We start from the raw sequence: 27,130 nt of genomic DNA on the forward strand, positions 1-27,130 counted from the left end.
AGCAGAAAATGGTGAGTGTATTCGGCATCTGGATTCACCATCCTCAGTTGTCTGAAAAGTTAAAGCAGCATTTCACTGCAGCTGGAAATGTGACCGAACTTCTAAAAACTTCAGCATTAAAATACACATGCATTATTAAAACAGAATATTACATTTTACATTTAGGCTTCTAGCCTTAGTTTGCTTAGCATGCTCTCTAGCATAAAGCACACATTTAAGTGCAGTTATGCTTGCAGCTGTTGAAAAGCAATAGCCCTGGACTAGAACACAGGAAATACCATTTTACTCCACCCATATTGCTACAACATAAAAGTACTGATTTATCTTGGCTTTGACTGAAGTAACATAAAACTGACAAGATCTGTTGTCAGAAGTCCTGTGGTAAAACATTTTCTGTTTTACAGAAATAGACTTATGTGCACACATACACAGCATTTAATACTTCAAGAATACTTTTCTTTATATTCTTGTCTTTATATTTCAAAGTACAAAGTTAATATTTGCCAAGCAATTGTTTCTGCAGAAACTCATTGAACTTCTTGAATTACCTACATCATTGCTCCCTCCTTGTCTACCACCTCCAAATTTATCTTCGAGTTGTTTAGGTTAGGTATTAAGGCTATCTATCAATCACTGTGGAGAAATCACTTCAAGGTTTAAGATAGATTCAGCTATTTGAAGCTCCGTTAGTTTTCCTGATATTACAACAGACACTTACTTGCTTCAGATGTTAAAACATCACCTTGAAGTATATCGGTTAAAAAACAGCAGATAAAGGCAAAAAAAAAATTAAACCTTTTAATCTTAAAGGCTTAAACAAGACACTAAAGATAATGTGGTATCACAGGCAGAACCAAGGGGATGTCAACACAAGAAAGCAGTTAAGAGACACTAAGTTTGAGAATGTTTCTTCTACACGTAGCATAGAAATCGAGCAGAGAGGATGAGTTTTGACCTCTACAAGTGTTAATGTTATGAATACTTCTGTTCCAGAAAACTACAAGATTATTATGAGCAAACTAAGAATGACTAGGACAAAACACGTTAACAGAAAAAATAGCCACACTGATTCATTGAGATTCACTATTGCTATCGATACTATGTATGTAAATCACCCATATTCATCTGGGAAAGCCAAAAGCATGAAGGGTAAGAGGAGGTGGAGAGAGAAGCATCCTCAAAATCAGTTCCACAAACAGTATCATTCACAGCTATCCACTAATTCTTCCTTTCCAGCCACTGAAGGAAAAAAAAATACTAGTTTTCCCTAGAAATTTTCTTTCCCTTGAGAAAACTAAACATAACTACATCTCAAAGCAAAGCATTGAGAACCAGGTTGCAATATTTTGTAATTTTTCAGGGTTTTATTTGTTTCTTAATAAATAAAGCAGAATAAATACACTTCAGTTATAACCCTGCTATTACACACAGCCATATAAAATTCCAACATTACCTCCGTTACAAATAAGCTTTGAGCTTCTTTCTCCGCATTTTCAGGAACCGTTGAATGAATGTATCGACTCTGACGTTTCAGCAATGCTGTCTGATAAACAACAGAAAAAAAATAATGAAACCCTCAATTTAAAGATGATAAAATATGGCAACACTCAGTTATATCACTATATCTGGGACAGAAGCTCAGCAGAAAACATCCTGTGAATACAGTACTGGAGAACAGACACTAATGACAATTTGCTTTCATTCACACATGAGCAGCTTTATTCTCTCAGAAGAATTCTTTTCAGCCAGATTAAGATGACAACATTGGAATCAGGAAGAATTAGATGCCATTGAAAAAAAAAAAAAAAAAAAAGTGTTTTCCTCTATTTTGCTACCATTGCCAAGAAAATAGTAGTAAAAATAATTCCCCCTTGACAGCATAACTTCACTATTTTGAATGCAGACATTAGAGTGGTGCTGTTGCTACATATGAATACTATTACTCCAGAAAAGCAACAATTCATACCAAAACAAGAAGAACAGTTCAATTGCAGATTTCAGGGGGCAAAAACATGAGACTTGTATTGTTCAGCTGAAGGTGAGAAAGATGGCCTTGATCCCTGGATATCCTCCTGTCTACCAAAGGATGCTTACTAAGTAAGAACTCGCTCCCATTCCATGCCAAAGTTGAGAGAAGCAAAGGAAGGCTGACAGACTGCAGGAAATCTCACTGTGACTGTGAATTGCTGCTCCTAAGACCAATACCAAAGCAAGCCTTAGGCACTTTCAACTCCTATATGAAAGATAAAAACCTCACAGAATCTTCTGGAACTGCACAACAGAAATGACTTTGTACCATGTGGAAAGTGTTAGAAAAAAAATGTCAGACTAGGTCAGAGATGGACAAAGCCTTTCCACAACCTGGGCCTGGAAGGGGGTGTGATCACTCGCTTGCTACCTACGCTCCACACACTGCAACACCAGGAATGACCAGAGAAGAGTGTGACAAGAAAAACCTCCACATACAGATGGTCAAAAAGGAAGGAGACGTGGCAGTACATTATCTTAACTTGTCCCTGTTGAGAGACTGATCTATAAGGGGATTGTTGTTACAAAGGCCCACCCCATTAGCTGGGGGAGGCTTCTGAGGTTAGAATATTCAAGTACAGTAAAGTTTTGAAGGAGGAAAACTTCTCCTGTTCTCGTGGTCAAGTCATTCGTCTAGTCCAGAACTCTGTTGAAAAGTGACTTGAGAAGTGACAGTGTTAATTGTTTAAATGTGAGAGGTAAGGAGGTATTAAAAGCAAAACACCACAAAATAACAACAAAAATTATAAAAAACACCTCATGGATCAAATAAATCATAAAACAGAGTTAAAAAAAAAAAAAACTGCAAGAAGATATTTCTGCATATAGTAACAGCATTCAAGCATTTAAGAATTAAGTGTTCCAAATTATAGAAACATGTTCCTTATTAAGAAAACATGCTTTTTAAAGCCACATAAACTTTAAAATATTTGTTTTCACTGACATTGGAAAATAAAGCCAGGCTCAATTTTATTCCTTTATTTTGGAATCAAATACAAAATCTTACTCTGGTTTTACATTAGCAGGTGTTCATCATATTAAATAATCATGAACTCCCTAACTATACCCAAGTGTGATTCCTTTGGTTTTTCAGTATTAGGTTAAAAAGTGATTTTGATCATCCATCATCTGTAATAGGAGTTTGCAGATAAAGCTCAATTTGCTGGCAGTCAGAAGATCAACCTGCTGTTTCTCTTAAAATACACCAGTGATGCTGAGAAAAATGTTAAAAAAAAAATAATAAAGGTAAAAATCTCACCATCATGGCATGAATGCATAGGCTTTCCCCCCCTCACACACATTTGAAATCAGGCCAAAAACATGGGGATAGATATATGGCCCTCAATCTCAAGTCATTTTCAGGCTTGTTCACTGAATTGAAACAAATCTAAGATGTAGAAATGTTATGCATCTTTTAAAAATATGGAAGAGAGACTGAATGTCCAAAGTGGGGCTGGGGGGAGGAATGGCAGGCAATGTTTAGTTTGTCAAATTAACCCATGTTATTAATTGACATCATGCATGCTGCCTCTTTGTCAAGTCATCCTGCGGCTGCAATAATTCATCAGAGAGCCAGGAAATGCACCAAGTGAAGATATCTTTATTTAGAGCAAACTCCTAAAAATCACTACTAAAGCAACAGGACAACGCTTTCAGATACAACCATGTATATAGTACAATCCAGAAGAAAAACCAGGAAGGACTACAAATTTTCCCTCACAAATCCATTGGTAGAACTGTTTTGTACAAATGAAATGCTGTACAACTATCCGCTAGTGAGCTAGAGCATTACTTTGGATTCAGGAACACATAACCCATTTGAAATTAGATTCTCCATATTGTGTATCTCAGGCTAGAAGGTGTTTTCATGTTCTTGACAGTTTAGCTGTGTTTCTGACACATAGGCTAAAAAATTACACTTTTACTAATATTAAAATCTGGCATGTGATTTGCTGAGTCATTTTAGTCCTCTTTCCCCATTCTTTATGGGAAATAGCAAGATGTTCTCTAAGACAAAAGATGTTTTCAGGTGGCACTAAAGACCTGCCAAAAGACAACCAAGGATTTTGTAGCAGGGTGTCTTTAACATAATGTGTCCTTAAGCATTTACAATGAACATAACATGCAGCAACCATGACCCTTTTTCCAGGCCACAGTTTATACAGAAGTCATTGTTACAAAGTGTAAGTCAACAGAATTCAGTCTTCAATTTTATCAAGATGAGAAGTGTAAGTGGATTTTTCATATACAAAGTATTTTCATATCTTGAATGAGGTTTATATATACATATATATATATATATATTAAATAAATCACACACAAAGAAGTAGCTCTCAAGATTAATCACTGCATTCTGAGGAATAAGGTGTCAACACCTATGTTTCTGTAGCAAAAAATAAGGCAGGTCTTAAATTACCAGCTTTCTCTGGTACTCCAGGTATCTTATGATCTGTTTGTGAGCAATTCTACGCTGGACAACAGGTCCCACGTGCAGGTATTTCATCATGTAGGTAGATGTAGGTGGGACAGAAGCCAGCCAACACAACATTCTTCAAGTCCATTTGGCCCATCTGGAGGCCAACCAGACATGCCCGAGAGCCCTATTTTTTTGTTATCCCTTAGCTTTTATCCTTCTTCCTCCTGTGTTTTTAACATAGTTGTTACATATTCTTCTCTCCACTTTGGAGGTGGATAAGTACTTGAGGCTAGCTGATAAAGTTCTCTTCTCTGTAAATTGGACAGGCTGCCTAGTGACAGTATTGCCATTCTATGTAAGCCTCAGCAGCTAGAGCAAACCGAAAAAGCACAAAGTATCACTGCTGACATATCACTTTTATACTGCAAAGTATAAAAGCTGCAAAGTAGAGAGAATGCAATGGAGGATATCAATAGCATACTGCATCTTGCTGGCAAAATAAGGGCTATGCAAAATGCAGGAGAAATGGGAAAAAGATTACAGGATAACAACTCAACAGTCACTTACCCACACATTCCCATACACTTTGGATAATGTTTATGAAGGCAAATCCTCAAGAAGTAGTGACAGAAACCATTTTAAAAGAAAGTCAATTGAAAAGATGGCATGCTGCCTCTTGGATCATGCCCTTAGAGCTATTAGGTGTCAGAAGAGACTTGCATGGGGAATGTCAAGTGCTATAGTAATTTCTAAGGTAAATTGAACTCTGCATTTAGGCTACTTAGCTAAGGACTCAAGGAAAAACATAGAACAGATTTTAAAAGAAAAGTTAGTGAAATTTCTTTGAACACTTCAAAAATAATTATGTTTTGACCAGTTTGTGCTCTCTCTAAAATGCAGACTCTACTTAAATATGATAACTTTTTTTTGCTTGTTCCTTCTACTCAAGACATGCCTTCCATTAGAATCCTAGGCTTACTTCTTTTTCTGTAAAGGTGGCACGATACCTATTTCCAGAGCTACTTAACTCGTATTAACTAAAAGTCAAGAGCTCTACGTGAAAGTGTTCTAAATCCACATGACTCAAACCCAAAGGGAACAAAGGTGAAACAACAGCTAAACTAGGCTCCAAAACGCCTTCAAAAATAACAATGACTTTGTAATGCCATCATTGAGTAGGAATGTACCCATGTTGGACTTCCTGCAAGTAAACTTATTCTGTATTGAGATAAATCTTTACTGAAAGAATGGAGATTGTACTCAGAAGGTGTGTATTTTGAAACAAAAATGTTTAGGTATAAGGTGTCTTATTGCAAAGTAATCACTAGTAACAGTTTTGGGTTAAGGTTTCTTTTAATTATTTACCTACCATGCAGTTAAGCATCACCAAATCCATAATTATTGAGCTGTCAATGTGATTCCTGGAGGTAGTCTACTTTAAGCTAATGCTACTTAGTCAAGAAACCATTTCATTATTTACTAATTTAGTGAAATGCAAGTGACTTGGATTAACATAATAAGCCATGAAAAGGCACAAAATTCAATACAAGAGTACCCAATGGACCTGCAATAGACTCTTGCTGGGAGGCAAGTATCTAGAAGAGTGACTAACTGACAGACAGCACTGCAACTGAGGTTAGTAAGATTAATAGCCAAATTTCCAAGGAGGGGGAGAAGTTGCTCTATCACCTTAATACAACAAACACATTATATGGAGGCCACAGTGAAAATTAAACAAAAAGTAGCTAGAAATTAACAGTGTGCAAAGCACAAAGGTACCACAAGGTTGATCAGAACAAGTTAGGGAGAAACCTGATTGGGGATTCCAATGCAGAAAACTCAGAACTTGAGCTTGTGAAAAGCAACTGGAACGATCTTGAAATGGTAAGTTAAAAATGACACAATATGTGGAGAGAAAGTTGCTGATGAAGAGGTCTTTTAGAAACCAGAGGAAAAGCAAAGCTTGCTGGTGTTTGAATATGATAACACTAGGGAAATGTAGAAACTCAAAAAGTTTTTTAAAAAATTACAATCCTAATTTGAATAGAAAGATCAACATAAAGCAAGACAAAAAAAAAAAATCACTTTTCTGAAAAGTAAATGAGCTGCTACCATATACATATTCACATACACACACACAAATATGTATGTATGTAAAATAGGAACGAAAAAACAGGATTCATAACCTCAACCAACCAAATTTAGGATGATGACAAATGCATTTAAGTGTAATACTGGAAAGTTTCATGTAACTAGATCAGTTGGCTGAAGACCAATCTTTGAACCTTTGTCAGTTTTCCCAGAGCAGAGCATTTTCTGCTCCATCCGTGCTCACATATTTCTTTGGCAGTAGCTGAGTAGCTGGGGGGGAGGTAAGAGCTATTTCTATCTGTGTTTGGAGAACAGTCACAGCTGAACACAAACAGGTGAATTACTGGTTTTGGTTTCACCACCCCCATCCCCTTTTTTCTTCTTCACTAGGGGAATAACTTTCACTGGGAGAAAGACAGAAGAGCAAGCAATACATGGTCCAAAGAAGCCTGCCACTATGCAAGCTTTCTGGTTTCCAATACAGACTTGAAGTTCTCATCAGATCTCCTTTACTACCTAACATCTCTGATGTGGTAAGAGTTCAAAAACTGAATGTGGTATTGGCAATGAATTCAGAACTAGATATTAAGCGAGTCTTACAACGTGGCAGGAAAACTCTTAACCAAAACTCAAAGACAATGCAACTAGAAGCTGCTAGAATCAAGGCAGGTCTACTCTGTTATAATGCCCAGATAACTGATAGGTAGAAAACTATTCTGTAATTTACTTGAGGAGAACTAACAATAAGGTAACTACTTAATAAATTGGCAATAAGAATCAAAATAGCAACGTGAACATAGTTAACATAAGTTAACATAAGTTGCACATATACCAAACACATTTGAAACCTGTAGCTAGCAACCAAAAAAAAGAGAAAAAGGTATAAAAATATTTTATCCAATAATTATTTGTTATGAAATCCTAGCAGCAGTTAAAGGGCAAGTTGTTGTTACGAACTGTATGGAAAACATGTCTATTAAATTATATTTTGGTTAACTAAAAGCATTACCTGAACAAATGCTATCCAAATTAAGCATGAACACTTGTCTCTAATTTCTCCCCCAATAATCTCCACTTTAACACAAATTCAACGGTGTTATCAATCCACCTCCAGGAAACATGACTTCTGTACTCTACTAAAAGCTGCAGAAGTGGTATCCAGCTGCTGCAGAGTATTAGGAGAGATTTTCTGTGCCTTTTTAAGCGCTAGTTTTAGGGCAATGCTGGTAACAAAACAACCTTACTCAGTGTCTCAGAAATTATTAGGGCTTGGCTTCCTTTTTAGGCAAGTGGTTATTAGATTGTAATCAGTTTAACCTAAGCACGAGGAAAAAACTTTGCAAAAATAAGATCAGAATGTTGTAAGAGGAAATGGCTTGAACAGGTTTTTAAACAATGGTAGGAGCTTCCACCTATAAGCTGTTCAAAACACACATTGAGGCAGTTCTAAATACTGTAACTCATTGTATTGAATTCGTCTTATGGGGGCGAGGGCAACATCAGGCATTTGAGTTGAGGCTTACCAAGAGCTGCCCATGCATTGTGTAACAGCAACGAGTCAGGAAAGAGGAAGTAGAAAATAGTTGAAGTAGAATGGCAAATGCAGGAAACATGCCTTCAGTTCAATGATTACTATTATATTGGCAACCATAACAAGATTAAAGGTTTCAAAAGTGTAAATATGATTATGGTAACCTGCACAGGGTTAAAAGGTGTAAATTGCTAAAGCACAAATAAGCATATAAGAAGTTTCTGCTCTGACAGTAATTCCTTAATATATCGACTGATGGATTTAAATTCATCACGTATTGTTGAAAACAGCCTAGATTGCTCAGACTATTATCGGAGAGTCAAATGTGCAATAAAAATGTTCAGAGAAACAGTTTGAGTCAGCACGTCTTAGGAGGAAATATTTGACAGAAAAATAATAAAATCTGACAGTATAAACCAGTCTTCATATGTAACAAGTGCAAAACGAGACTGCCAAAAACTTTATAGGGGAAACCTAGAAGATGTGTTCAGATTATTATACTTCTGAGGGATAAAGAAACAAGAAATCTGACTTTAGGCATCATTTTAGGTAATTTTACCTAAAAGAAATTATTCTATGTAATACACATTTCAGTGACAGCCCTGATAAATACCTGACCACAGGACCCAAACAGAAGCATAATGAGAGACATTAGTTTGTGAATAAAATTCGGTCACGCCCTTTAAAGGAGCAGATTGAGGACCACAGGCAAGCTTCAATCATACAAGCCTGAAGTTAAGAATTGCAGAATAGGCCAGTTGAAACAGCCCTTAAACTCTTCAGACATCCCACAGATTATCCTCAGGCATTTTGTTTGAGCGTTCTTGATAGGCTTCTTTCATCTCTATTGGTAATTAGGAGTTGGTTACCAGAATGACCCCTGGTAATTGAGCTCTCTAGTCAACTATATGAGAGCATGCTTAGCAGAAATGTTATCGATTCCTCTTGATCTGCTACAATGGAGAGCCACACTGCAGAAGGGGCTCCAGCCTACTTCCACTTTTCATTTCCCAAACCAACACCTGGTTATAGGGCATCATCATGAGTGGTCTAGTAGATATACTAGTATTCAAAATGTTCACAGACAGTACAATTTCCTTTCATAATAAGTCTTACTTACAGTCCAAACTTACACACGTGGTTGAGGATACATGAAGGCCAAGCAATTCTCTGAATACCTATAGTTTGCTAAAAACAACATTTTTATCTCTGAATAGGCAGGCTACAAGTAAAGCACGAGTAATAATGAAGTACACAGACTATATTAAAAGCAGAGTCCAGCTGCACTCAGGCAAATAGTTTCATAGGCTACAGAATCACTTAAAAAGTCTGTGTAATTTATGGAACTTTATATGCCCTTGTGTAGAAATACACCAACTCATCACAAACTTTCACCATGACAACCACAAGCTTAGCTTCAACTACTTGGCTGAATAAAATACTCAGCTATTCAGGTCGGATTTTAGAAAACAACTCTAAGGTATTCAACTGTAACACAGTCTCTAGAAGTAGTTAATTTAGATGCCTGCATAATTTTAAAAACAGGTAGACACTGACTGCAGGCATGCGTGAGAGACGTTCCTTACTATTTTACACCAGTTACAGTCTCAAAGATGTTTGTGGCTACTCTAACTGGATCTAGAACGAGACACAAAAAAAGAGTATTCAAATACGCTATGTATTTAGGTAAATACAGGAGTTCTGCAGAAATATATCAAGATGAGCACAAATTTCATTTCAGTCTGTCTTAAGTCAGAGCCCTTTATGCAAGGGGTATTTTGCTAAAATCCAGTTTTGTCTAGTGACATACAGCTGAGAATCACAGCTTTCATTTGAACAGATTCTAAGATTCATGCATGCCCTTTACTGCTAAAGAGGAAAACAAAAAGTCAATTTAAAAATGAAAACATGACAAAAAGCAGATCCTTTTTTTTTTTGAACAGACATCACATGATTTCCTGCTCCTGAAAGGGGTGAAAATATCTAAAAATGACTGATCACCTACTTCAAATGGCAGTAAAATTGCTGGGTTGCAGAAGTAGACTTTATAATCTGCACAGATGAAGAAGCTGTGATATTTCTTCTACTGTAGCCTGACAGAATAGATTGAGCAATGTAAAGGGACTAATGACAATTTTATTTATTTAAGCTAGAGAGAGTTATGAGTGTCATTCCTTTATTATTTAAAAACTACTGCTAAAAATCTGGTTTTAAAAAAGGGAGGGGGGGGAAAGGGAGAGGCAGTTATTAAATTACCTGAAAGTCATCATAAGGGAACAGTAGCATTTCACGTAAGGCATCATTCAAAATCTGTGTTTTCCTCTGAACGATGACATTTTCGTAGTCTATTGGTTCTATGAGCTTTGGTTTTGCCTAGAAGAGAAGAGAGAAAAGAAAGAAATTCAGGTATACTGAGGAAAAAAATGTATCTGTTGGCCACTCTAAGAAGTAACTCTTTAAAATGTTGGCAGAATGAGATTTCATCTTCACCAAAAAATGACAATATTGGAAACGTAAACTTCAAGTCACGCCATATTATGGTATGCCATATACTGTATGGATAAGCACAACTGATATTTACGCAGACAAGCACACTATTTGCATCAGAAAGAAGAAACAAAACTATTTCACAAAACACACTAAGGCAGAGCTTATCAGAACAAACATTTATATATTTACAGCATAAACAGGAAAAAAAAACCTGCTAACCTCTTTAGTAATTACCTTTGCTTAATGCTGCCCAGAGAGCTCTGATCTGGGTTCAGCAGGGATTAAAACACAGTCTTAGCTTTGAGCTTTGTTTTAATTCAGGAAAAACCTGCAATAAGGATAGGCTAATTCACATTCCTGCTTCTCTCTATTTTTTTCAGAATTCCCATAGGCCATTTTTCTTCCCCTTAACTGAATGTGTAGCTTTCTTCAGATACTACGCGCTATTCAATGTTTAAAGCACTACACAACAGAGCGTTAGAGCTGGCTGTGCACAACCAGTGAAAAACCTTCATTCACCTCACCAAGCATCCTGTTCACTGGGCACATAGCAAAAGAGATTTATAGAGCGATGAAGAATGCCAAAACCTTTATTTTTTTGAACACGAATCCTCAAGCAACAGAGACTTTTGTCACATTTTTTCTTTCTCCAATGACTCCAAATTTTGCCCGTTTTGAGGAAATTGAAAAGCAGAAAGGGCAGAAATCCAGGCCTTTTTATTGTCAGTAGGTAAACTTATAACAACTTTAAATACTTGAGAATATAAATTAGTTTGTAAAAAATAAATAATTTTGTATTACATGATAAAAAAATACAGGAAAACTATACAGTAACAGCTGCTAGTAAAGCTTTATCTATATCTAGGCAATGAAAAGCAGAGCAAACTAAAAAACTGAACTGAAACATTTTTGTATGTCTCAGAAATATTACATTATCTTGAAACTGGGATTTCTTTACAAAATGAACTGTATTCAGGACAAAGACTTTGTTTTCAGGGCTTTTGATGTGACATATTACTATCTTCTAAGTATCGTGACAAGTTTCAGAGCGTGAAGAAGCTTTCAAATTCAAATGAAGTACACGAAACACCAGCATTCAGAAGCCAAGACACCCTCTGCTCACTTGTCTCCCACTTCCAGTGAGGGTACGAGGTCTCCACCTGCCCAGGCAAGCAAGGTGCCCGCCTGTCAGTCACTGAGCCTGAGCTCAGCGCACTATTAAAAGGTTTAGATGCTGCTAGAGTGCTGTGGCCATGTCGGTTTTGGCAATGTTACTGCTCCTTCTGAAGAGTTTCTCATGAAAAATGATACTTAATATGCTGCATTGGCAGGCTGAGCATCTCTTCCAGGCTGACCAGCCTTTAGGAGAAGCAAAAGTAAATAATCCAAATTAAATAGGGTCCAAGCAACGTATAGGGGATAAAAGAGCACTTTAGCCATGTATATGGTAAATCTTTTTGGTTAGCTGAAGCTTTGGATTCACAACTGGCTTCAATTAATCGAAAGGAGGGCTGCCACCAAAATGACCCTCTCTCTCGTGGCACATTCCTGAGGCTTCTCACACTGGTACCAGCCAACTGAAGTCACATTTTTGAGCCAAATCAGGAGCCGAGCTGGCTTTAGAGGGCTCTTCCCAAGCAGCCAGCTCTCGGGCAGACTGGCTCTGCGGAAGGCTGCTCAGCTGGCGGCATGACCGCTGGTGCCAGCGGGCAGGAGCTGCTGGAACCATTTCAGAAGCGGGGCAGCTTCACATCAAACCAGTGCATAAAACTCTGTCCTAACTAAATGCTGCTGAAGGGGCAGTTTGAATTCTGGTACTTCGTTTCAGTGCAAGTCACAATTTTAAAAGTATCCTTAAAAAAACAAAAAGGTAACTCAAGACAAATATTTTAATATTCTTAAAATGCAAGTTGAGAGGCTTTTGTAAAGGAAAGAAGAACCAACCATGGCCAATACCATCACAAAGTTCACCATATCAGGTCATCTACATGTACTATCTGAACTCGCAAGCAAACGGATCATGGCATCAAATCCAGTTGACAGCAAGGGAAAGCTTGTCACCTCAGCTCGGCAATGGATTTTCATGTGGAGCTGCACGTGATCAGCTTCTCTTGCTTTTTCTCCCTGGTGCTGAGAAACCACATCCACGTTCCTGCTCACGCTCTTGGGAAGGTGATAGGGGAAGATGAAGAAAGCTAGCTCTGGCTCATTTTATCCTTTTCCTCTCTTGATTCTGATTACTTTTAAAAACAACTAAAATTATTTCATGTACACACACACACAATCACTTGTGTAGCATGCTGATTCAAAAACCAAAAGCACATACTTCAGCTCCTAAAGACATCCAGTTTGTTGCAAATTCCTGACTATACACTATAGACACAAAACAGGTCCACCACATCCTAAAGCTGATAAAAATCCTTAAAAGCAAGTTGGTTTTAGTCATGTTTACTACATGTAAGCATAATGTGAGCAAAGCTAAGTTTCTGCTTTACTAGAAGCTTCGAAGAATCCAAAGCTCTCTGGAGCTGATGCCCTGAACATGCATCTCTCCCCTAACTCTGTGGGACACAGGTATAGCTAACAGGACCAGAGAGCCACACCATCTTCTTATTTAATCAGTGAAGTACCCAATTTACAGCAATATCCTTTCTGTAAGGACTCTTGAAGATTTTCCTTCTCCTCCTTTTTCCCAAGCGTTACCCAATTCTTTCTTTGTCACTTGTCAGATTCAAAAGGAAGAGGATGTTTTATCAGTTTAAACCAGATATGAAAAAGAAAACAATAAACAGCACACTGCCTTGGCATTTAGCCAGCCCTACAACATCACAAGGAAGCAGATTCTCTCTCAAGCTCTTTTTCAGAAAAAAAGATTTTTCCGGTGTATTATTGCATGTAATATATATTTTAAAAAAGAAAGCACTATGTACACACAGTGTTATTGAATATGATTTATGAAGCGGCTGACACAGATAAAACTCAGCTTGGTCAAGACTGCGTAACCAAGCTTACAGGTACAAAAGCCAATCTCTCAGACAAGACCTAATTTTTCCTATGAATTTGAAGAAATGATATTTTTATCTTAGTCATCTAAGAAAATGCTAAGAGCACGGGGTTTCATGGAGCTCAGCAGTTGACCTAGCCACTGCCGTGTTCGTAGGAAAGCAAAACAGAGGAAGTACCTGCTGTACCACTTAGATTTTGGCAGCGTGTTATAGGCAAGGAAATTCATCAGAAACGAGAAGCATTTGAGAACAGCAGTCCTGACGCCCACATGGTAACTGGTTAGATCTGCTAGAATGTCATTTATGTATTGGGACAAGTAGTGTCAAAAGAGATCAGATAAAAAGCAGGAGCATTAAGATCACCTTCCTACAAAACTCAACCACTCACCTTCCTACAAAAGAAGGGATGATCAAGTTTTTCATAAGCAGGGATTAGTTAGCCTCATGCCATGAAACATAATTATAAAACCATATTTAGCATATACTCCTGCCCAAGCTTATTAACAAGTCCCCATAAAGAGAGATAATAAATTACTCAGATTTATCAACTTTAAGCCTAACTTTTCCAATACATTTTATCTCAGAGCTTGTTCTTAAATATCGTATCACACATTATCCCCTTTCTTACGTATGGTTGATTTTGTGCCTTGAACTTCAGGGCAGTGGGAGGGAATAAGCTTCTGTGGCTTTATGTGAAGACCGCATTACCACTATGCGTATAGTTAAGAAACAATATGTTTTCATTGACAAATTCAAAGTTTTTATGCCTCTGGGACCTGAAAAAATGAAATGCATTCTTTAAGTCACCGGTTCTCATGCTTACATAAACAGACCAGGGCTAGAAAGAATCACCCACGCAAGGAGTAAATGGTTATCCAGGCTTTTTTTTGTACCGTGTTTCTTTAAAGAACAGGAATTATGTTTCTATTTTTTCAGTTTAACCAGAAAGCCTGAAAAAATCTTGTTCTATTGTTTACCCAAGACTTAAGGGGGCTGTACCAGAAAGAAGTTCCAACACTCAATGAACACAGCCTAAATTACAAAGCATTGTGCTTTTATTTACAAGAAGTACTTAGCTGACAATCAAGATCCATTTAAACACAAGAACGCTTTTCAGAGCTCAAACATTTTGTCAAGGCCTTCTGAATTGCCAGTATTTACATCAGGTTTCTAACACTGATGTAGTTCCAGTTATTTGATTTCTAGCCTCTTCTGCAATTTGCTTTATGTTCGGCCACAAAGCAAGCATGCTGCATCCTGGTAAGTTCTCCCACCAGCACAGAAGCTTCTGACAACAGGAACAGGCGTGGGCAGTGCTCTATTAGACAGAAGAACTCACTTTTATGCTTCACATCTATTTCCAAGCAGAAAGATGCCCTCTGGACGCTCCAGCCTCCCAGAGACATCATCTGGTTTGAAAGCAGCTGCTAACTTCAAACAACTACCAGAGTGCAACTGGACAGCACGTGTGCTAATTTGGTGACCTGCACAACAGCCACCACCAGAGCCGTTCATCCCAAGGGAGGCTTCAGGGCACCACCTAACCAGGGAATAAGACTGGGTTAAAATCTGTCAGACTTCTGGTTTCTACATACTTCTCATAGAAGCCCAACTTAACTCATCTTGGTGTCGAAAATTATGCAAGACAGCAGAATGATACCTACAGGATCACAGGATGGCTGAGGGTGGAAGGGACTTTGGAGGCTCCAACCCCCTGCTCAAGCTGGGACACCTACAGCAGGTTGCCCAGGAGTATGCATTTTAATATTTTTAAGTACTTCAGTTTTACTTTGCTCCCATCTCTTAAAAGTTATTCTCCATTTCTCAACATGGAAAATAATCCATTTATTTATTTATTTATTTATTTATTAAGTTTAGAAGATTTTATGAACACAGTTTACTTCTGTTACAGAAGTTTGACCTACCAAGTGGCTTGTCAAGGGGACTAACATGATACAGGGAAATGAAAATAAAACTTTTAACACCACAGTTTCCAAGTAGCAAGCACACTATGGCTCAATGTTGAAACGAGACAATTCAGACAAGTATCTGTGTCTTTATCAAAAAAGCAGTTAGCCCCCTGAAAGCTCTGTTGAGGTGAACCACCACTTGGATTTTTTTTTCCTCCCTACAGTAACAAAAATAAAGGAGGTGAACCACTAACCTTGATTTAGAGAGTTAGACTTTATTTCAAACAGGAATTCACTTGGGAAATTTGACAGCCTGTTTTATGCAGATGATCAAACAAACAAAAAAAAACAAACATGGCGATCTTCTCTGACTTTAACAACGATTATGCAAAATTTATTCTCTTTAGCATCCTACTATAAGCAGAATAATTTAATTCAGGCACAGCACTCAATCAAACAGCATAGTTTCAATATCACATAGTGCTCATAGCCCTAAATATTTCGTTTCCTAAGTATTCTGGCAGACTCTTTGTAAACTGCGTTTACTAGACTTGGATACGTATTGCAAAAAAAAAAAAAAAAAACAGCTGATTCTGTCCAACCATTATAAAGACTACTCAAAACAATTGTGTTATGTAAATCACATCATGATCACCCAAACAAGAGAAATGCAGCTACACCTGAAAGAATGTTTTAGGCTGCAGCCAACACAAAGTATTCCTAGAGTAAACCAGAAGCCCTGTTCCAAAAGGGAGTCTCAAAAAGTGATCTAGTACAATTCTATTGTTTTCTGGCTTAGAAACTTGAAATTCTGCTGTTTATGTTTTGCAAAACCAGCTAGCAAGGTATCGGCCTTACTTGTTACTTTACTACACCTCCATGCGAGCACAAAAATACTATGGAAGTAAAAATCTAGTGCACCATCCCAGCCCAATGCAACCAAAATGGACCCGAACACATGTTGAATGAAACACACAGCCCTACTTTTTGCTTTCTGTCTAGCAGTTCACACACTGCAAAGTCTCCTTGCACTGTTTCATCTAGTTTTCCTCCAAAAAAAGCAAAAATGGACATCCTGCATTCTCTAATTATATGCCATATATACCCTTGTCTATATACGTAACAGATTAAGACAAGATTAGCAACTGAAAGGAAGGCAAGGACATTTTTGTGACACCTATGTGGGACCTAAATGTTCTCCCTTAAAATATTGACCTCTGTTGTAAACGCAACCACTTTATCTAAAAATATCAAACAGGAGGGGAAACACTGGTGGTGTATCAACCCCTGAATATTAAAACCTAGTAGTTCCTAGAAAATTAAAAGGACATACTTCATAAATGGTTATAAGTAAATGCAGCGACCTTTTATACTCCCCCCCCCCCCCCGCTTAAAGCACATAGTGATCGACTGCAGTACTGTAAGTATCTGCAGAAACACTAAATATCCTCTCAAGAGTATTCATGGGGGAATAAAAACAGTTCTAAATAAAGTTAAACATTCCAGAGGCAGGAAAGCACACACAAGATTAGCTCATATTGTACTGATGAAAATCTGGACCAGAAATGAGAACACACCCATAGAGAAAAAAACATGTTTCACTAACAATTGCTCTGAACAGAGCGAAACTAAAGACAACAATGTAAAGAAAGAGAAAAATCTGTCTCGCTAACACACATGTAAGCTCCCAGTTATGTACAGCAACAATTCCCATAAAGCCCCAGATGTGTATTAGTACGTACGCCAATTTTTTTTTTGTTTGAGTCTTAAATGCATAGCAAGGAATTCCAGTGGGGCTGGGGGAGGCACTGCGTGAGGATCACAGCCCCCGCTAACTTCAACCACAGCCGGACAAAGAAGAGGAGACCTTCCTCCTTTTACTCGGCAATTAAGGATGAGATATTGCTAAATGAAACGGGGATGATTTATGTAGCTCCTTCTACTGATACGTGTTTAACAACCCTCCTCTGTTACTTGAAAAGGTTTATTGTCCTAGCTGCGGCGAGTTGGTGGATTCATTACAGCTTGCTGATTATGTTCTCTTGCTGTCCTATTGCCACTCCAACAGAACTAGTGTGTAGCAACAGGAAAAAAAATGATTTTATTTGATCACCTCCCTCACATACAGGAACATCGCCTTTCCCCACACTGGAAAGTAGCGTGAAACTTTAAATCCCAGAACAACATGCATTGAAGACATTGAAAGATAGACCCTTTGACATAAGTACACCTGAATTTAGATTGTTCTTTGAAAATCTAAGTAAAATTTAACCATTACATGCAGTCTTTAGACAGTTTAAATACATTTGAACTGAAAGGTACACGGAGCAGTTAAAAAAAACATACAGGTGCTGGAATGGATTTTGAAGCGTAAAGTCTTCGCCCTTCATGAGACTACCCTGGACACGACAGACATTGCAAAGCAGCTGGTATGAAAACTAAATTCCAAAGTCACACTTGGAGGGAACTAAAGACTTAGTAAACCAAGGCTGCCAAAATTAATTTATTAATTTAAAAGGCTGAGAACAGACAAAGAACCAAAACCAAATCTGAAATATACCTAAGCAAGCGAGCTGGAGCTTCTCGTTAGCATCAAATTAAGCAGTTTCAGGCAGAACCGGAGTTACTAGAGAGAAGAGAGAGCTTGTTTAAATGATTCTTACCATCACTACTACAGCAGGACTGTCCCCTTCTGCTTCACAAGCACCTGCATCCTTGCGCTGCTGCGGAGACTCTATAACAAGGTCTTTTTTAGGACTTCTGATCGTTCTTGCCTGCATTCTTTGATTGAAAATACAAAGAACTGCAAAACTGTATGGGTTTTGGCATCAAAATAATTAACATGCCAGGGATCCAGTGAAAACAATAGCTTTTTCCCAGCACAAGCAGCAGAAAGTACAAACTAGTCTAACTTCTCAGCTGCAGTTTGCTAAATCTGTCATGGTGGGAATGCATGACAGACAAAGGCCAGCCCCTAAGCGTGTTGTATTCCTCCAGAGGAGGGGAAAAAAAAGAAAAGGTGGATCCACTGCGATGCCTTAAGGTTATGAATCAAACAGAAGAGAATGTGGGTTTCTAAGATGACCACGTAAAACAGCCAAGTTTTTACAGCTCTTATAAAAGATTTGGTATTTTGAAATATTGTTATCATAAAAATTAGTCAGGTTTTGATATATAAACATCTTCTGTGCTTCAGAAGGATTTGTTTATATGTACTTTAGAAGATCTTTTTATTTTTTACATTGATATCACTCAGGTACTAATCTTGTTCACTAATCAAGTACTTTCTCTCAGACCAATGCCTCAAACAGATAAACTGAACTTTTTAATTTATTTTTTTAATCAGTTGGAAGGAGAGGGGGAGAAATGCTCTTTTTTATCTTTGTGCTAAATCCATTTTATGAATTTACATTAACATCAAGTTGTCTTTCAGTAAAAGCTAACTTCTAAAGACACAAACTCAAAAATAAGAAGGGTACAACCTCCTCTTTACACCTTCAATTTTCAAGTGCTCAGTTCTTCAGGTGAACTACCAGTCTCCCTCAGTCTCTCTACTTGCTCAAGTCACACTCTCTACCTCTGCCGGTTCATTCCTCCCTCTGTGGGACCCTCCAGCATCTCCTACCCGTCTGTGACCAAGCACCCTCCAAGAAAACACTGAGAAGACAAAGCAACAATCTCTCCCAGTGCTCTTTCTGAGCAGAAATGTCTCCTCGTTGCCAACCTGAACTTCCCCTGGCATAACTTGAGGCCATTCCCTCTAGTCCTGTCACTGGTTATCTGCAAGAAAAGGCCAACCCCAAGCTCCCTACAACTTCCTCAGCTCTCCGGCCATGAGGAACTGCCAGCCATCACTTGCTGGCTTTGGCTTCCACGTGATTATTTTATTTTTTGACAATGCAAGACACTGGGCTAGGGGTCTTCCCTGTCTCATGAAGACTTTTCAGAAGCATCTCCTGGCCCCCCAGTTCAAGAATTCAAGCCCTTATCAGTGAGTATCTTCCATCCCTGATCTTTCCTGGAATACAAACTCAAGCCACGCTTCAATCCTGCTTTTGTAAACCAGTGAGGTCTCAAACTTTACCACTGCTCTGAGACACCATTCAGCAGATACGCACTCACAAAGAGGCAACATTTTTAAATCAGGATCATCATTGTACAACCCTTTAGTGTAGCACAAAGCAAATTGGTATGCAACTGAGTTGATGATTTTGGTAGTTTTGAAGGTTCCACTAGCTCCCTCAACTACTACTTTTAACGTATGACTGCATGCTAAATTCCTCCTGAAAAAAAAATGTGCTATGAACAGCTTTCTTCAGGTTTTGAGAGAGGTATTTTGGTTTTTCTCTTTACCTCTTTTTTAACATTGATGAATTACGTATGACCTCCAAATGCAGACCTTGGTGGCTATATTTCCCTGTCAAAAAGACAACTGAGAGAAAATTCAATTTCCAAGTGAAGCAGGACCCTAATTCAGACTCCCTGTCCACTGGACCAACCAGACAGCTTTGGAAACTAAGCCACCACCTTAATTCCCTTCTCACCTCTGCTCCACTTCTTTGCACCACTAGTTATCTGACTTCAGTCTAACAGACATGGTCAATCTGACTTGACATCAATTTTTCTCATCCTCTTATAGAGAGAAATTCACCGTAATCTGAAGAAACCAGATTGAGTTGTGGAGAAGCTCAAATACCCACTTTTTTGGCTAGTATTTTTAAGATGACATCTTCAGGAGCAGGTTTCTTACCCTTGATGCCTAACTTCAGATGTTAATATTCCTTTCTCTTTCCCTTCTCCACTGGGAGTCTCCCTGCTTTCACGCCTGCTCAGATAACCTTTTTGTTGGCTTATTGCAATTGTGAAACTGCATCTGACCAACACTTTGCCCATCCCATCCACTGTGCAAGTCCATTTGCAATGAGTGAAGAGAAAGAAACAATAAAATGAACCTACTCTTAATCAAGATAATAATGACTCACTGTGCTCCTGTCTTTCTCTCTAGGAAAAACAATCGAGTTCAATGCATTTACTTTTCAAGCAGCCTTTCTAACACGTAGATGCCCTAGAAAACACCACTTTATGAAGCTTCATTAAGAGTTAAGAGAAGGAAACCAGCAGTTCAGTCAAATTTACAAAAACAGATCTTCCTGTGCAAGTCAAGGTAGACAATAGTTCAAGAACATGCAGCTACACTTGGCTTTTATTTTGCACCAGCTCCTTTTGTTTTCAGAAAACGGAAGCGCACAACAGCTTAGACTAAATTATACCATTACTTGAGGATGCAGCTGCCAAACAGGAATTTGTTTCATTGAGATGGGCTGCAATTATACTTAACTGAAACCAGCAATGCACAGCCTCACTGTGCACATAGCACTTGTGAACGCTCGCTGAGAAAGAGTTAAAAATATAATACACTTTGAGCAGTTTCTCTTCTGGTTGATTTAACAATGACTTCTACTTTTGAGCTGCAACAATTGTTTTGTTCTGTTCAGGTACTCCTCTGGAATGGAGCTGAGTTACTTGAATTCAGTTTAAGCATGATTCTCTTTGCCCATCATTCTTCCTATTCTTAAAATAGGAGGAAGGAGAAGAAGAAAGCCAAGAGGCCAACATTTTTATAGCATCAGTTTAAAGATAACCTTTTTTTTTTTTCTACCAAATGGTTGATGTAATCTCTAGCCTGTATTTCACTAACACATACGCTATCAGAGGAGGTTGCTTTACTTAACACATGCAAGTACAAAGCAGTACCTACAGAGCTACATCCTGCATGAAACAGACCCTAATTGCTAAAATAGATGTGTTTCCAACACTTACTTCCTCCTGAGGACTTCATGATTGCCTCAGTGATTTAATAAACACATATACACACAAAAAAAAAGAAAAACCAAGCCATAAAGATGAGATACTGCTTACCTAGCCACCACAGTCAAAAGAAGGTTACATTTTAACTGAGCTATATCAAAAAAATCGCTCAAACCAACTTACGATTCAAAAGTAAAAGATTAAAAACAGGATTTTCAGACACAAAATTTATCACCTCGCTACATGACCTGTTGTTCAAATCGTGGAACTGCAACTCATGAAATACAATAACTCATTTTTATGAGACAGTCACCTACCTAAGCAAGGATCAACAGATTCCAGGAAAACAACTTAAGTGGGGGAAAAAAAAAAAAACAAACACTTGCTGTGTAAAATTTATTTATCTGCATTTCCAGCATGACTCCCAAAATTGCAGGAAATTAGTAGCTAAGTGGAGACCTACCTGAAAAATAACTCAGATCATTATGGAAACCATACATTTCATCTCTTTAAAAACAGAGTGGCTTGAAGAAATTTTCATGGTTATTACTTCCATTTGCCAAATATTTGGCCCCCTTCTTGCCTCATGTTCCCTTGAGGAATTACCTATGTACTTACAACATGACGTGGGTGAAAGTTCTCAGTATTCCCAGCATATCTCAGCGTTTCATCCAGCAGACTTGCTGCACCAAAGCCAAGCCCCCACATACACCGTTTATTCCTTCAATCACTTTTCCCACCAAGAGCTGACTTCCTAACGTACAATACCACAAGATGAAGAGTCAGCAATGAAGAAAATGTGCAGCACGTGAGAATTTCCTCTGAACTTGGATGGAGGAAAGGAGTGAAACCTGAGTATCTCTTTTGTTCCAAGTCCCATGTACAACCTGCACCAAGATCTCTAAGCTCAACATGGAACAACCCATTTGGAAGGGACCTGATTCCAGTTCTAATTATCTCTGGTGAGCGGCCAGTATCTGCACTCACAATACCTACCAGGCATCAAACTTGTCTCTGTTACCTGTTCTAGGGAATTAACTGTTGCTTAACTTGTAGCAACAGAGGGCCAAGGGGAAAAGGGGGAGAATTAATCCTGCTTTAGCTTTACTTTGGATATCCTGTACATGTGAAAATAGAAGAATTTGACATCATTTACTGGAACTCCTTATATATCCTCCACCCGTGTAGGGCACTTGAAATTCCCCTGCAGCTTAAAGCATCTCTTAACAGATAACCTTCAAAACTGGGAAGAAGGATGGGCTGCTGGAGGGGTTTTATGCTTTGTTTTCCTGCAGGTTTTTTGTTTTTTTCTTTTCAAGACATCAGTTCATAGGAAAATATGGGCCCACTTAAGCGGAATGACAAGCACTATTAAAAGCCAATACCTCTGGCTCTCATCTGTATCAGTAAGAGATACTCTAGCACTGCTCTCCCCCACTTGGCACCCTGCCTTGCAGCTGTATTAAAGGCAGAACATTTCATGTGTCAGTGGAAGATTCGGTCTTGCAGCTAGATGTATGTGAAAGCTGCCAAGTTTCTTAAGTGACCAACAGATAGGTGCTTGCTCTGGGAAAATACCTTCAGAAGTTCAAGAGAACAGCTCAGCTAGCTGATAGCAAATGGAATACAGCATGCAGGTCACCTGGCAGTTCCTTGCTGAGCACATTGCATTCAGATGAACGAGAAAAGGTCACCAAAAACAAAAAAATCAGTTCAGAAGACTCATTCCTTCTGAGTGAACAGAGTAACAGGCAGTGTGGGTTGGAAAGGGCCCTAAGGATCATCTAGTTCCAACTTCGTGAAGGTCAAGGCCACGAGCAAGGTCCCGCACCTGGGCTGGAGCAGTCCCATGAATTCATGAGTGCATGAATCCAGGCTGGGTGTTGAGTGGACTGAGAGCAGCCCTGAGGAGGAGGATCTGTAGGTATCGGTGGACAAAAAAAAAAACTGAGCATAAGCAGGGAATGTGCACTTGCAGCCCAGAAAGCCAACCGTGTCCTGGGCTGCATCAAAAGAAGTGTGCCAGCAGGTCAAGGGAGGCCATGTTAGCTGCCACCAATCACCTCCTTATTGTCCATGTGCCTTAGCAGTTTCCAGGAGGATCTGCTCCTTAAGCCTACAAGGCACAGAGGTGAGACTGAGCAGCCTGTAGTTCCCCAGGTCTCCCTTTTCTCTCTTTTTAAAAACGGGGGTCATGTTTCCCCTCCTCCAGTCAGTGGGAACTCCACCAGACTGCCACATCTCAAATATCATGGGCATTGGCTCAGCAACTGCATCCGCCAGTTCCCTCTGATGCATCTCATCAGGTCCCATGGACTTGTGCACCTCCATGTTCCTTAGGTGATCTCAAATCAGATCCTCTCCTACAGCAAGAAGTTCTTCGTTCTCCCAGTTCCTGCCTTTGCCTTCTGGGGCTTGAGCTATGCAGCTAGAGCTCTTGCTGGTGAAGGCTAAGGAAAAGAAGTAGGAAAAGAAGTTCTTTGCAAGAAGAATCTCACCTTTCTCCATATTCCAGGTAACCAGGTCTCCTTCAGCAGAGGGCCAACATTTCCCCTAATCCTCTTTTTATCACTGACCTACTTACTTGCCTTTCTTGTTGCTCCCAACATCCGTGGCCAGATTCAATCACATCTGGGCTTTAGTTTTCCTAACTTGGTCCCTGGCTGCTCAGGCACTTCCTCTGTTGGGATGCATCACTTGGAAGGTGATCACTGAATTAACTGGCCTTCTTGAGCCCTCTTCCCTCCAAGGCTTTACCCCACAGTACTCTACCAAGCAGATCAATGGAGAGACCAAAATCTCCTGAAATCCCGACTGGTGAGCTTGCTCTCCACCCTCCTTGCTGCCCTAAGGATCTCGAACCCCACCATTTCACAGTCTCTGCAGCCAAGGCTGCCTTTGACCTTCACATTCTATACTTCATATTTTATTTTTCACATTCTCTACGATATGAATGTCTCTAAGAACATCTCTATCATAAGCAGACAGCGTTGATTAAAAGTCTTGTTCGTGTCATACTTTTGCATACTGTAATCTATGAAGCATCAACTTCAGGTGCACTTGCCTGACTCACTGGTGACTGTTTCACTTCATACCATCTAAGTAGAAATCCTGTTTTCAGGGAAAACCTGACTGTTCCTTGTGGCCCCACAGGAAAGAAGAAGAAAAAAAGTAAAATTTAGGCAGGATAGGAGACTTCAAGGTTAAAACTGCAACACTGCTATGGGATTTAACTTATTGCTTTGAAATATCTCCATATAACAAGGCATGTACAAGCAGGCAGAGAGTGAGAACAGTATCTGGCTGAAAATGGCTCTTTTCCTACCTGGACAGTAGCTTGCAATTATCAGAAACTAATGGGACAGCACAGACACCAAACCGAAGTGAGTCAAAGCCTCAAGTCAGAACATCTCTTGAACAGAAGCGGCTCTGCGCCAAGCAAGCCCAAGGTATGTAGCGGTCTCCCCACTGCATAGTTATCAGTCTTACAAAGGCTTTTTCCTGGAGCTATTTGATCCTTCAGGCAACTGCTAATTCACCTACGCACTTGGGCAGCAGTAAGAGTGCACGTTGGTTTGCCTATAAACTGAAAGACGTTAATTTGTTCCAGGAATGATGTGCTTGGTGAATTTGTACTCCAATTTCCCTTGCTGAGCGGGTAGAGAGATACTAGAGATGGGGATTCAACTATTCTTCAAAAAGAAAATCTAAAGAAAAGTTAAAAATTCTACAAGAACCATCAGGAGATTTAGCCAAAACTACTAGTCAACTCTCACAGATACCAGGTTTTTATTACCCAAAGCAGAAAGATGAAGGGAGATGGAAAATGCTCTCATCCAAGTGACACAAGAAAAGCTATGGAACAACTGGATACTGTACTTGGACCTGTCAGCTCCATCCATATTAAGAGGTCTAATGAGATCTAATGCTCTGGTTGCTGATGGATAAAAGCCACTTTTCATACAGTTGCAAGTTCAAGCAAGTTATGAGAGTGATCTAAGAGTAAGCCACACGAATTACCTGCCCACCATTAGAGAATTGCTGCATGAGCTGTTTGTTTAAGCACATTAAAAAAACATTGCACTTACTCAGCAGTCTGACTTCCTAGATCCTTCCCCTTCCTAAATTTCTACTTCGTTTCTATTGGACTTTAAGGACATCATACATTAAATCAAGAAAGTTTTTTTTTTTTTTTTTTTAAATCAAATTTACTTCATTTAATATTATTCTGAAGTCAAAATATTTGCAACCGGCTACTGTGGAGTCGTTTCCAGAATGATACGGCTCTGTGCTGTCATTAATCTTCTGCTGTGCGGACTTTGGTATATCTCAAAGCTGTCTCAGTTTATTAAAAACCAAATGACTCATGAGTAGCACAGAACGAGCAGTCGCACAAAAATTCGATAACGCTAATAGTGACATTGATGTAAAAGTCAACAGGTTACATGGACCAAGAAACTGCAGTTACTAAAACACAAGGTTGGTAGTTCTGTTTCCAGCAGATATCTAAATCTATCCTATTAAAAGTTGGATTCACACTATTTCAAAATGCCCTGCATTTCTTGGAAATTTTGTAAGCACAAATTAAATATCAGTTATTCAAATTAAGGATATTTTCCGCATCTTGGTGTAAAAAAAAAAAAACAAAACAAAAAACAAAAAACACAACAACTTCTTTTATTTTACTTTTCAGAAAAATATATAAAAAAGTCACTCTTCTTCAGCTCAATCTGTCTTCAGAATCATCTATATCCTCCACCGGCACTGCTAGTACAGCCAACTAGCCTCTTCAAGCACTGAAGAAGTCCAAGTTTTGCTAAGTTGTTGACTTTTTAAATCTTGTTGGTTTTCTAGTCACCACACTACCATTCTCCCTTGCTTATTCTCCATCTTCGTCCACTATGTGCAACAGCAGTTCAGTCCCTAAACAGTACAGTAACATTTTGCTCCTAGGTATTTGTTGGTTATACTATGATTACAAATAAAATTCAATCTGAATGTAAGAATAAAGGTCATGGGAAAAAAAAGTCTAACCTGAAAATACTTCAACACAACAGAAGTAACACGTAATATCAAGCTGAGAACAGAATTTTAAAAAATAGGAAAATCAAAACTAAATTACTTCAAACATACACACTAGCATTTTGAAACCGTATAGAATCACAGTTCTTGTTTTTGTTGGTGTTTATTTTATTTTTTAATTGATTACCACAGAATCATTTAGGTTGGAAAAGACCTTCTAGATCATCAAATCCAGCCCTCAACCTGACCTACCGCGTACCATCACTAAAGCATGTCCTTAGTGCCACATCCCCTCATCTCTTAAATACCTCCAGGGATGGGGACTCCTCCATCTCTCCGGACAGCCCATTCCAATGCAGATCACCCCGAGAAGAAATTCTTCCAAATATCCACTCTAAACCTCCCCTGGTGCAATTTGAGGCCCTCTCCTTGTGTTCTAGCACTTGTCACCTGAAAAAGACTGACAACCTTCTTTTCGGTAGTTGTAGAGAGTGATGAAGTCTCCCCTCAGCCTCCTCTTTTCCAGACTAAAGAGCCCCAGCTCCCTCAGCTGCTCCTTGGAAGTCTTATACCCCTCATCTCACTGTAAAAGTACGCAAAATTAGAATGTTTTCTCAATATTTACCCAAATAAATATACCCCAAGAGGACATCTGAAGAAAACTTATTTCTGCTAATTTTGATGCAATTTTTAACAACATTTTAAACTATATCGTTCATTACAATATTGATTTATCCCTAAATGAACCTGGAGAGCCTAAGAAATCCCATAAACCCTGTATTATAGAACAAGTTAAAGTGTATATAACAAGCTAAAAACGTTCCTATAC

At 38.8% G+C, this 27,130-nt stretch overlaps 1 protein-coding gene across 3 annotated transcripts in view; it reads right to left on the reverse strand.

Moving 5' to 3' along the window:
* Nucleotides 1–27,130, reverse strand: part of DOCK9 (dedicator of cytokinesis 9) — a 128,337-nt gene that overhangs the window by 82,955 nt on the left and 18,252 nt on the right. For 2 of the 3 annotated variants that reach the window (XM_084302789.1, XM_084302787.1), the window contains exons 1-3: nucleotides 18,135–18,338; nucleotides 10,323–10,439; nucleotides 1,454–1,543 (exon numbers count right to left, since the gene is read on the reverse strand). In XM_084302789.1, the coding sequence (XP_084158915.1) occupies nucleotides 1,454–1,543; nucleotides 10,323–10,439; nucleotides 18,135–18,251 (324 nt within the window). In that variant the 5' untranslated portion in view covers nucleotides 18,252–18,338. Of the gene's footprint in view, nucleotides 1–1,453; nucleotides 1,544–10,322; nucleotides 10,440–18,134; nucleotides 18,339–27,130 lie in introns of those variants that run through there. The other variant, XM_084302788.1, reaches the window with a different exon arrangement.

The sequence above is a fragment of the Netta rufina genome (genome assembly GCF_964035555.1).
Source record: "Netta rufina genome assembly, chromosome: 1".
Lineage (NCBI taxonomy): Eukaryota > Metazoa > Chordata > Aves > Anseriformes > Anatidae > Netta > Netta rufina.